The sequence below is a fragment of the Anabrus simplex genome, chromosome 1 (genome assembly GCF_040414725.1).
Source record: "Anabrus simplex isolate iqAnaSimp1 chromosome 1, ASM4041472v1, whole genome shotgun sequence".
NCBI lineage: Eukaryota > Metazoa > Arthropoda > Insecta > Orthoptera > Tettigoniidae > Anabrus > Anabrus simplex.
The window spans coordinates 626,446,157-626,458,878 of record NC_090265.1 but is presented as its reverse complement, the minus strand read 5'-3'; the positions used below and the strand labels follow the sequence as shown (position 1 = coordinate 626,458,878).

Sequence of the window (12,722 nt, the reverse complement as noted above, 5' to 3'; positions counted from 1 at the left end):
TTGAGGTATGATTTTATTAATTTACTAGCTGATGTACCCGTACTTCGCTACGGAATTCTACATGTATACAGAATTCTAGGTTAGGTAGTGTACACGTTGTGAGTAAGATTGTATTAAATTGCATAACTCTTACCGTTACCACAGAAACGCGATGGGGAAGTTACGAAACGTCTTTTCTCACGTGAAGATTGGTTAGGGAATTTTCATTGTAATTTATTGTAGGGTCTCCTGCCTACCATCGGTTAAAATCAAGTTGGGGAATTTTCATTATAATGGCATACACTCTCCACCTGTCTTTTTACATCCTCAGAAAGACTATCCTAGTGGTTTTCCCAATTGAAATTACCCGCCTCCGCCCATGGCATTACAGCCCTTGAAAGACCTTGGCCTACCAAGCGACAGCTGCTCAGCCCGAAAGCCTACAGATTACGAGGTGTCGTGTGGTCGGCACGACGAATCCTCTCGGCCATTATTGTTGGCTTTCTAGACCGGGGCCGCTATCTCACCGTCAGATAGCTCCTCAATTCTAATCACGTAGGCTGAGTGGACCTCAAACCAGCCCTCAGGTCTAGGTAAAAATCCCTGACCTGGCTGGGAATCGAACCCGGGCCCTCAGGGTAAGAGGCAGGCAAGCTACCCCTACACCACGGAGCTGGCTCAACTGAAATTAACATAGGTCATCACAACGACGTCAGTAAGAATGTCGTGCTTAAAAGCAATTCTATCGTATGGAATACTCGATCAAATGAAAAACCACACATTTCCTCACCTTTAAGGAACAATACTATGCTGCCGATCTAACAATCCAAAGTTTCTGAGTTGGAATGACCAGGCCGCAGACAGCTGTGAACACTCCTCTGCCGCATTCCGTTTGCATACTGCTCATTCAAATCAGCGCGTCACGAAAAGCTGTGTTCGTTGCGCGCGTGGTTACTACTGAACGCGGCAACACTGCACCCGTTTTCACCAGCCGGCCTGTTGTTAATCGCACGGTCCGGCGTACACAAAACCTCTTTTCAATATTACTCTTCATAAATTCGGCACCAAACTGCACGGTTACAGTTATTGTAGTTTCTGATAACCATGACTGAGTGCTTCAAAACAAGCCCATGTTTGCTGTTATACGTTTATCCTGGGCTGAGAAAGAGTTGCTTTAGAAAAATAATAAGAACTTTTTTCGGGGTGGTTGAAAAAAATTGTAACTTGAGTATTACACTACAAATACATGTGGTTATAACATATAAAAATTTCATTACCATCAGACTAGTAGTTTTCCTTGTATATATTCGTAAGTGAGCGCTTCCTAGAGAAGAAGCCAAAAACCCGGGCAATATTTATTACAACCACAAATAAAAAATATTTAATGAACGTCGAAAACAATGTGTCTTATATACGCTAATGTAGAATTAAACAAGGAAAATATTGGTATAACTCGCATTGCAATAGGCCTATTGGTTCGTTTGTAATTAAAGCCTAAACTCGAGTGTCCCTAATAAAAAATCCGACAGTAATGTCCTGCTCCATGCCTAAATGGTTAGCGTGCTAGCCTTTGGTCACAGGGGTCCCGGGATCGATTCCCGGCAGGGTCGGGAATTTTAACCATAATTGGTGAATTTCGCTGGCCCGGGGGCTGGGTATGTGTGTCATCTTCATAATCATTTCATCCTCATCACGACACGCAGGTCGCCTACTGGGGTCAAACCGAAAAACCTGCATCTGGCGAACCGAACTTGTCCTCGGACACTCTCCGCCCTAAATGCCATACGCCATTTCATTTCATCATCATCTCATACTCAGACGCTTAGGTCGCCCATTGACGTCACCAGGCGACCCGAACATGTTCTCAGACAGTCCCTACACTAAAAGCTATAAGCTAAACATGAAATTAAATAAATAAATAAATAAATAAATAAATAAATAAATAAATAGGGAAATGCTCTTCGAACTTCAAATACGAGACACCCCTTACAATTCAGAACACCTGATAACCCTAAAGAAAATAACATGTCGAACTCGCCAAAATTTAGCAATCCATGCTTCTGCCGAAAGAAATTTTAGTAAATGAGAACTAATGAGCACCGAAAATTGTATTACTACATTATCCTTTAGAAGCACAACGTTTACTCTGTAAAGTTATTGCACTTAAATTTTGTACTCATTTTGCGCTTTGTGGCACGTCCGTGTCTCAGTACATTAAGAATTAACAATAAGCGCGACAAAAAAATTCTGAAGCAATTTTGAAATATCTTAACGAATCATATGATTCTGGTTAAGAAACTAGTGATTTTGTTTTCGCGAATTAAAGCGACAAGACCAGTTAAAGCGAAATTTACTTATTTTGCGATAAGTGCGAAAATGCAGCGAACTTCATGTAAAATAACGATCTTGAAATTGTACGTATTCCAATATCACATGTGTGAAGGTAAACAGAAGATAGAATAAGAATTTCACATTTTGGCAGAAATATCTCTTCGTATTAATATTCTATAAAATCCCATAAAGCTATGGTCATGTAGGGTGAAAGGGTAATTTGATTGAAATCTTGATTAGTCCTTTATTATGGTTCTAATAAGGAACTACGAATGATTATCAATTTTGGTTCTCTTTATTTAGGTATCTTTCACATAAATAATTCATCAATCTCACGAATTAAACATTTAATGAATAACTTTAAGAAAGGATTAAAATGAAACGATGGGGTCAGCCCTATTTCGCGAAATACTGTTCCCTTTTCGCGAAATCGAACATAAATTAATGCGAAGAAATCATGCCTCTAATTATGAAGCAGTGTGCATTATTTATATTCAGGGTAGAGATGGATCCAGCAAGTGACCAGCGGCCTCTAACACATCGCAGTTTGTTATATTATGCTATAGCATGATATACAGGATGAAGCGAAATTCGCGCACTCGGGAGTCGCAGCGCGACTCCTCACATGCCAGCAATAAAAAATGTCTCTCACAAAAGTTCGTCCTGCGAGTATATCCGGCAGAAAAAGAACGTTGAAGAGTGGCAATCTGGCAACACTGTAACCACATGTAGGGTAACTACCTCTGTCAGCACATATTAGTCGTGCTGTACGGTTGGTGCAGTGGATAGAGTTTTGGGTTAGCATGCAGGAGGTCGAGGATTCGATCCTGTGGTGAAGGGCATTTTTATTTGCTAATTTCCATCGGACATTACATACTGTAATACAGTAAGACACCGTTTCTTAGGTCACATGTATCCTACATTTACAAAATTTAGTAACGCTGAACACGTTGTAACGCATCTAGTAGATGAAGTGGTGCGAATAAATTGACGTCCACGAAGTGGAAAGGGCGTCTTTCAAAGCTGACCAATGAAAACGAATGTTCGTCCATTTCTAGGATCGTAGTATGTAAGTGCAAATGGTTTCTAGAGGACCCGCTGCAATCGCTGTTGACGATTAAGATGCCAGATACCATACCATCTGGACTACATTTACGAAATAAAAAACATACGCCTCAACCCAGGATCGACCCCCTCAACCTCCTGCAAGCTAACCTAAAACACTATCCACTGCACCAAATGTACAGCACGGCTAATGTGTGTTGTCTTGATTTATGAACTTCATTTTTCCGTATTGATATTTACCAATTGTCACGAAAGGAAAGAAAAATTCCACCTAATCAATACATTTATTTACATTAAAATATTACATATCTAGGACCGGTTTCGACCCTCTATAGGTCATCCTCAGCTATATCAGAATCATATTTACATTTTTATCTTATGCCTCTTAAGGACCTTCATGACATACTATTTTATACTTTCAATAAAAAAACTTTTCTTAAAAAACTTACAAAATTACAAGCATTGTGATAAAATTACAAACTTTGTCTTATTTATATACATGCAATTGTGGCTGAAAGAATTCGTCTTTAAGCTTATTAAGCATTTATCATAGGTATTTTGCTTATTCTGCTGAATTAAGCCCCATTCTATAAATGTGTAATCTTATTTGAGATAAATTTGTTTATGATCGTGAAGTTATAGTGATAAGCTATCAGTAAAATGTGATGAATAAAATTTGCGTGTTAACGTCAATAAAATATCTTATTACATTTTTACATTAAAATGTTGGAGTATAACAATGCTTTAGGTAGACCATAAATGTGTGTTGACTACTATAAAATTTCACATAAACACACTAAGATATTTTAAAGTGTAATTATTAATACATTAGAGTCTAAAATATTTGTTTGCCTTAGTTCTTGCGTTGTTTTATAATGAAATATTGTAACAATTTGCCTTTACATAACGCTAAATATTTAAAATGATATTTAAATATGCTATATATGGATGGCTTATAAGTCCAATTATTAAGTGTCAGTTCCTTCTTGCGCAAATTACAAGTTTCAATATGCGATGTTTATGTTTTGTGTGAAACACAAATGTCTATTAACTGAAATGCTTATTGTTTACTTCAAACGTTTTTAACACCTAAAGTGTCAAGTAGTATGGCCAATGTATTAGTGAAATATATCTAAAAATATAGTTGTTGGCCTTGATTCTTGCGTTATATTTTGCACCATTTGACTTTTACTTAAGAATTTTGATATTATTCTATGCCATAATATCAAAATTCTTTTTTTCACTTTACTTTTGATTTCCTTTAATGAACATAACTTCACCTTCAAAACTATTTCTTCCCATGCGTTCACCTTCTTCCTGTTGCCTTTATGATTGTGATTCCATGAACTCGCTTTTCAAGGTATTCTTCAATCACTGTTTAATTTGTATCCCAACTCATCGTGCCCCATACAACTGGACAACTGAATTATCAAAAGTGGGTAACCCTGTGACTCTGAGGAACCGGCAATCTGGCACTGGAAGCCGGATGCGACTGAAAGCGAGCAACCTAGAGCATACAGCATGATTGCCTGTGGTTATTTCATTTAACGATGGTTGTTCAATGGAGTAAGTGGTCACCCAACCTACGACCGATGGTCCGATAAGCCTTGTCCACTGTAGCTGAATTATATCCGACACATACAGGATATATCTTAATTACACAGACAAAAAAAAATCAGGGATGCCCTTTGTGTTATGTAAAGAACCATGGTGCAGTCAGAGTGGCAGAGAAAATTTTCCGTTTCGAAAAAATGTGGTTAATTTGTTACTTTCGGTCGCGCGATTCAAATTGACGAACTCTCCGTATTTGCTCTGCTAGAGCGCAAATCACTGCCCGCTCTTTTGCTTCAGAGCAGTGAAGGGAAGGGAGGGGAAGCGGTGAGTATGATAGACGGAGACAGAGTTAATGCCCGGTGCGAATGCACATATCTCTCGTTCGCTTAGCGCAGTCGCCTTTCCACCCTGGTAGGCAGTACCATTTTTTCTGTCGATATTGGCTACTACGTTTGCGGTATAAATTGGTGAGAATGGCTCCGTTTCGGCCTACCCCAATGAAGAAATGGCTGACATGCATCTAGCCTATGGCGCAGCAAATGGCAACGGGAGAGAAGCCGCACTGATTTATGGCGATCGGCATCCTAATCGCCGCCATCGTCATCACTCAACCTTCATGTCCATTGGCAGGCGACTGCGTGAAGGAGGGCGGAAGAAAACCCAGTAGTGCGCTCATTTCATCATCGGTTTAGTATCAGTATTTGTGTAGGCATTGCTGGTGACTATTTGGGTCGTATATCCTTCCTCCTCGCCTCAACGGTGAGGACTGCTACCGTTTCTTAGCAGAATCATTGCCTGGATTATTCGAAGATGTTCCTCAGGTTATTCGGCAACGAATGTGACTATGTCATAGTGGAGCTCCACCACATTTCACTCACCGTGTCACTTAACACTTAAATTATCATTATCCAGGGAGACAGATAGGCCGTGGTGGGCAAGTTAAATGGCCTCCGCGCTCAGCCGATTTAACTCCCATGGATTTTACTTGTTGCGTCATGATTGAAGTAGAAGGGCGGAGTATCTCACAGATTTACTGTAATCAAACCATTGGGCGTATTATTTCTTTCGTTCAGCATTTCATTCCTTCTACAATTTTCTTTTTTTCTTCTTTTTCTACCACTTTTATCACATCCGTGGGGCTGCGGATGCGAACTGTGTCGCACATGTGGATCTGGCCCTGTTTTACGGACGGATGCCCTTCCTGACGCCAACCCTGGAATGTAATCACTATTGCGTGTTTCCGTGGTGGTTGGTAGTATAGTGTGCTGTCTGAATATGAAGAGGAAAGTGTTGGGACAAGCACAAACACCCATTCCCCGGGCCAGAAGAATTAATCAGAGGCGATTAAAATGCATCTTCGCGCATGTTAAATAACAAAGAACGTTACTGAGATCAACAGACGAGACGAGAGATATTATCGGGTATATTCCTTGACTGACAAGTGTGTCTTGATTACTATGTGTGCAATTACGGATGTTTAATAAACAAACTGTGGACACTGCTTGCACGAGTCGAACGAAAATACTTGTGCATTCGCGCAGAGCATTATTTCTCTATCTGTCTATCATACACTCCACTTCCCCTCCCTTCCCTGAAGCACAGCAGCGGGCAGCGCTTTCCACTCTGGGACAGCAAATACGGCGAGTTCGTCAATATGAAACGCGTGCCCGGAAGTAAGAAAGTATCTTCCTTTTCTGGAAAAGAAAAATTTTCTCCACCAATCCGATTTACATAATACGAAGAGCATCCATGAATTTTTGTCGGCATAATTTAGATACATCCTGTATACTGCCGCTGCATTAGTATTACATCTTTCGCCAAGTGAAGTGGTTGTTTTACAATATAAATGGTTATTTATACTTCCTAAAATCCGTACTTTATAATACGAAGACTGAAAAGGAAAGGAGTATTGGATCAGTCCCATGAAAATCCTCAGTTTGTTTCCAGTCATTTGACCGGGACCCCATCTAGCGGCGAGGATAGGAATTGTGCCAGCTGCCGAAGCCTGTCGCACTCCTCTGCGGCAATGATTAATGACTGACAGATGAAATTCAATTATATTTGAAATTTTTGATGGAATGAAAACTGACAGGGAAAGCCGGAGTACGCGAAGTAAAACCTCTCCTGCCTCCGCTTTGTTCAGCACAAATCTCACATGAAGTGACCGGAATTTGAACCATGGAATCCAGCGGTGAGAGGCCGGCACGCTGCCGCCTGAACCACGGAGGCTCTCGATCAATCAAACAATCAATCAATCAATCAATACCGATCTGCATTTAGGGCAGTCGCCCAGGTGGCAGATTCTCTATCTGTTGCTTTCCTAGCCTTTTCCTAAATGATTTCAAAGAAATTGGAAATTTATTGAACATCTCCCTTGGTAAGTTATTCCAATCCCTAACTCCTCTTCCTATAAATGAATATTTGCCCCAGTTTGTCCTCTTGAATTCCAACTTTATCTTCATATTGTGATATTTCCTACTTTTAAAGACACCACTCAAACTTATTCGTCTACTGACGTCCTCCCACGCCATCTCTCCTCTGACAGCTCGAACATACCATTTAATCGAGCAGCTCGTCTCCTTTCTCCCAAATCTTCCCAGCCCAAACTTTGCAACATTTTTGTAACGCTACTCTTTTGTCGGAAATCACCCAAAACAAATCGAGCTGCTTTTCTTTGGATTTTTTCCAGTTCTTGAATCAGGTAATCCTGGTGAGGGTCCCATACACTGGAACCATACTCTAGTTGGGGTCTTACCAGAGACTTATATGCACTCTCCTTTACATCCTTACTACAACCCCTAAACACCCTCATAACCATGTGCAGAGATCTGTACCCTTTATTTACAATCCCATTTATGTGATTACCCCAATGAAGATCTTTCCTTATATTAACACCTAGATACTTACAATGATCCCCAAAAGGAACTTTCACCCCATCAACGCAGTAATTAAAACTGAGAGGACTTTTCCTATTTGTGAAACTCACAACCTGACTTTTAACCCCGTTTATCAACATACCATTGCCTGCTGTCCATCTCACAACATTTTCGAGGTCACGTTGCAGTTGCTCACAATCTTCTAACTTATTTATCACTCTATAGAGAATAACATCATCTGCAAAAATCCTTACCTCCGATTCCACTCCTTTACTCATATAATTTATATATATAAGAAAACATAAAGGTCCGATAATACTGCCTTGAGGAATTCCCCTCTTAATTATTACAGGGTCAGATAAAACTTCACCTACTCTAATTCTCTGAGATCTGTTTTCTAGAAATATAGCAACCCATTCAGTCACTCTTTTGTCTAGTCCAATTGCACTTATTTTTGCCAGTAGTCTCCCATGATCCACCCTATCAAATGCTTTAGACAGGTCAGTCGCGATACAGTCCATTTGACCTCCAGAATCCAAGATATCTGCTATATCTTGCTGGAATCCTACAAGTTGAGCTTCAGTGGAATAACCTTTCCTAAAACCGAATTGCCTTCTATCGAACCAGTTATTAATTTCACAAACATGTCTAATATAATCAGAAAGAATGCCTTCCCAAAGCTTACATACAATGCATGTCAAACTTACTGGCCTGTAATTTTCAGCTTTATGTCTATCACCCTTTCCTCCATCCATCTGGTATAGCTCCTCCGACAAAACAATAATCAAATAAGTACTTCAGATATGGTACTATATCCCAACCCATTGTCTTTAGTATATCCCCAAAAATCTGATCAATTCCAGCCGCTTTTCTAGTTTTCAACTTTTGTAGCTTATTGTAAATGTCATTGTTATCATATGTAAATTTTATTACTTCTTTGGCCTTAGTCTCCTCCTCTATCTCGACATCATCCTTGTAACTAACAATCTTTACATACTGCTGACTGAATACTTCTGCCTTTTGAAGATTCCCACATACACACTCCCCTTGTTCATTAATTATTTCTGGAATGTCCTTCTTGGAACCTGTTTCTGCCTTAAAATACCTATACATACCCTTCCATTTTTCACTAAAATTTGTATGACTACCAATTATGCTTGCCATCGTGTTATCCTTAGCTGCCTTCTTTGCTAGATTCAATTTTCTAGTAAGTTCCTTCAATTTCTCCTTACTTCCACAGCCATTTCTAACTCTATTTCTTTCCAGTCTGCACCTCCTTCTTAGTCTCTTTATTTCTCTATTATATTAAGGTGGGTCTTTACCATTCCTTACCACCCTTAAAGGTACAAACCTGTTTTCGCATTCCTCAACAATTTCTTTAAACCCATCCCAGAGTCTGTTTACATTTCTATTTACCGTTTTCCACCGATCATAGTTACTTTTTAGAAACTGCCTCATGCCTGCTTTATCAGCCATATGGTACTGCCTAACAGTCCTACTTTTAAGACCTTCCTTTCTATCACATTTATTTTTAACTACCACAAAAACAGCTTCATGATCACTAATACTATCTATTACTTCAGTTTCCCTATAGAGTTCATCTGGTTTTATCAGCACCACATCCAGGATATTTTTCCCTCTGGTTGGTTCCATCACTTTCTGAATCAGCTGTCCTTCCCATATTAACTTATTTGCCATTTGTTGGTCATGCTTCCTGTCGTTCGCATTTCCTTCCCAATTGACATCTGGCAAATTCAGATCTCCCGCTACAATCACATTTCTTTCCATGTCGTTTCCCACATAGCTGACTATCCTATCAAATAATTCCGAATCCGCGTCAGTGCTACCCTTTCCCGATCTGTACACTCCAAATATATCAAGTTTCATATTATCCTTAGAAATGAGCCTTACACCTAGAATTTCATGTGTCTCATCTTTAACTTTTTCGTAGCTTACAAATTCTTCTTTCACCAGAATGAACACTCCCCCTCCCATCATTCCTATTCTATCTCTACGATACACACTCCAGTGCCTTGAGAAAATTTCTGCATCCATTATATCATTTCTCAGCCATGATTCAACTCCTATTATAGTATCTGGTAAATATATATCTATTAAATTACTTAATTCTATTCCTTTCTTTACAATACTTCTACAGCTCAACACTAACAATTTTATGGCATCCCTACTTGATTTCCAGTTCCCTGTTCCCTTATCACCGCTCCATAGGCCATCCCGTTTCCCTGAATGTACCTCCCTATAACCCTTCCAAACAAATTTCCTAACTTGTACGTACCACTGCGGTTTAAATGAAGGCCATCCGAGCGCAGGTCCCTATCTCCTACCCACCCATTAGGATCTAGAAATTTCACTCCCAGTTTCCCACATACCCACTCCATAGTCTCATTTAAATCCCCAATCACCCTCCAGTCAGTATCCCTCCTACACAGTATTCCACTAATAACAATCTCCGCTTTCTTAAACTTCACCCGTGCTGCATTTACCAGATCCCACACATCTCCAACTATGTTGGTACTTATATCAGCTTGCCTTACGCGTTTGGTACAAACGTGAAACACTACCACCTTCTCCTTCCCCTCCTCCCTCTCTTCTACTTTCCTCAACATCTGCCTCAACCTAATTCCTGGATAACATTCTACCCTGGTTCCCTTTCCTCCACACACTTTCCCCACGTGTCTAACGATGGAATCCCCCATGACCAGAGCCTCAACCCTACCCACCTCATTTGATCCCCTCCCCTCCTGGTCAGTCCTATCTTTCCTGATAGCTGCAGAAGCTACTTCCTCCTCCCTTTTCCCCTTCCCATGACCCTGTTCCACCTGTCTTTTCCTATCCTGTACTCTACATTTCCCTTTCCTACCTTTTCCCTTCCTCCTACTTCCACACATCTCAGCAACAGTTCCCTGTCCCTCATCTTCCCTCTGTTGTTCTACCTGGAGTGACTCGTACCGATTTCGCACAGACACCTGTCCTGAATTCTGATCCTGAATAGAGCCTTTAGCCTGCAATCTCCTTCCCCTTAGAACATTAGACCACCTGTCTTCTACTGTCTTCTACATCAGTCTCATATTAAACAAAATAATTAGTCTATCAGAAGTCAATTGCCTACATGAAATATAAATGAGAAACAGGGAAAATGTTTAGGTTCTCTGTGTATTGCAAGCTGTCCATTTCATGACCGTATCGATGAGTTAAATCAACTTATTAGATTAAATTACCGCCTAATTATAAAGACATTAACAATCACAGTACATGTTTCGACCACTTAGTGGCCATCTTCAGCTGTGTCCAAAAACCTTAGATGATAATACATGAATAGTCAGCACGTTAAAAATCTTTTTTTTCCCATGGAACTTTAAAAAACTTTAATGAACTATTACTATTTGATATTGAAAGAGGAAAGGAGGGGTGGTTTAAGAGTTGGGTAAGAAAGGATAAATAGAGTGTACTTAAAATAAAAATCCGTGTCTACAATATGTTAAAACATATTCTTCTATTAAACATTTTCGAAAACTTCTTTTAAAAGTCTGTTGTGAAGCTGTTCTATATGATCACTGAGTGACTTGATCTTTTATACAATAAACATACTCTGTGTATGTTGAAAAAATAATCAAGAAATGTTCCAGATTTGATCCCATTTCAAGCCGTGTTCGGTCGCTTTCGGCCGAGAAGGTCGTATGCAAACTATGCGTGCTAACACCTTCACCTGCCGTGGGATCAGTGGGCCATATTCGGCCGCAGTAAGATGATCACTTACTCAGATCAATACGGTTCTAGCGGACGACCAGCTTAAGAAACCTCAACGTGTGTACGGATTCGAAAGGACAAGCCGAACTCGCACTTCCTTTACATCAACCTATCTTCACTGACGATATCTGTAAAATATATGCCAGAAACAGAGAAGTTTTAGAAAATATAGGGGCATGAATTCGTCTGTTTTAACATATGAAACATATGGCATACCAATTTCCCTTCACTTACCCTTAATGTTACTTAATGTTCTATGTTGTTGTTTTCTTTAATTTTGAACATCAATGGCTGATTAAATTAATCATAGGATTTGCCCAACTTGTTCTATCGCACTTGTTACAGTTCCGGAACATCCTCCAAGAACGACGAGTACTAGATGGGCTAGACCTCAGCTGGCGTAACGTGGAGGGAGGGCGACAAAACAACAGCGCAACGCAACGCAACCCAACGCGTCATCTGCTACTACCACGATGCCGGAAAAATCCAACGAGAAGGCAAGAGAGCACGTGTTAACATGCGAAATTGAGTTTGTATATAAAAAGCATGAGGACGTCATAAACGTGGAAAGATTGGTAAAAAGAAACTTTTAAGCTTAGTTAATAATATTGAAGAGGTACCAAATGGGTTGTGAATTCTGCTGGTTATAAAAGCGATTTTCTTTGTATTTATGTATTTAATTTTTTAAAGATGAAGGTAGAAAGAGAGAGAGAGATGAATAAAATGAGGAACGGTGGCTAATCTTATGTCATTCCACTTTTCTAAATTGTTAAACAATGATTTTATTATTGTATAGCAGTAGAAACAATTTAGCGTCACTGCTCTCATTGGACTTTTAAATAAAAATTCTGGTCCATCAAATGCATTTAATAACGTGTTCAAATTAAAAGTAATATTTCAATATTATGAAAATTAAAGGAGGAATGGTGACCAATTTGCATATTTCAGATTTTCGGATAATAAATACGTTTTGTATGCTTGTTAAATATCTTATGGACATGCTTGAATTCCTGAGAGAAATTCGTCTTCTTTAGGCAATTAAATCATTTATTTCTTCGTTATCATATCTTTGAACAGTATATTTTCCAAATATCCCATTCATCTTTCCTCTTTTATGAAATAAACATTTCGGAATTGTATTTCTACATC

General features: G+C 39.4%; 1 protein-coding gene across 1 annotated transcript in view; it reads left to right on the top strand.

The window, feature by feature from the left end:
* LOC136871249 (pro-neuregulin-2, membrane-bound isoform) overlaps window positions 1–12,290 on the top strand; it is a 198,264-nt gene extending 185,974 nt beyond the window's left edge. Inside the window, exon 6 of the mRNA XM_067144968.2 lies at window positions 11,919–12,290. Within this exon, the coding sequence (XP_067001069.1) occupies window positions 11,919–11,952 (34 nt within the window). The 3' untranslated portion in view covers window positions 11,953–12,290. The remainder of the gene's footprint in view (window positions 1–11,918) is intronic.
* The last annotated feature ends 432 nt before the right edge of the window (window positions 12,291–12,722 follow it).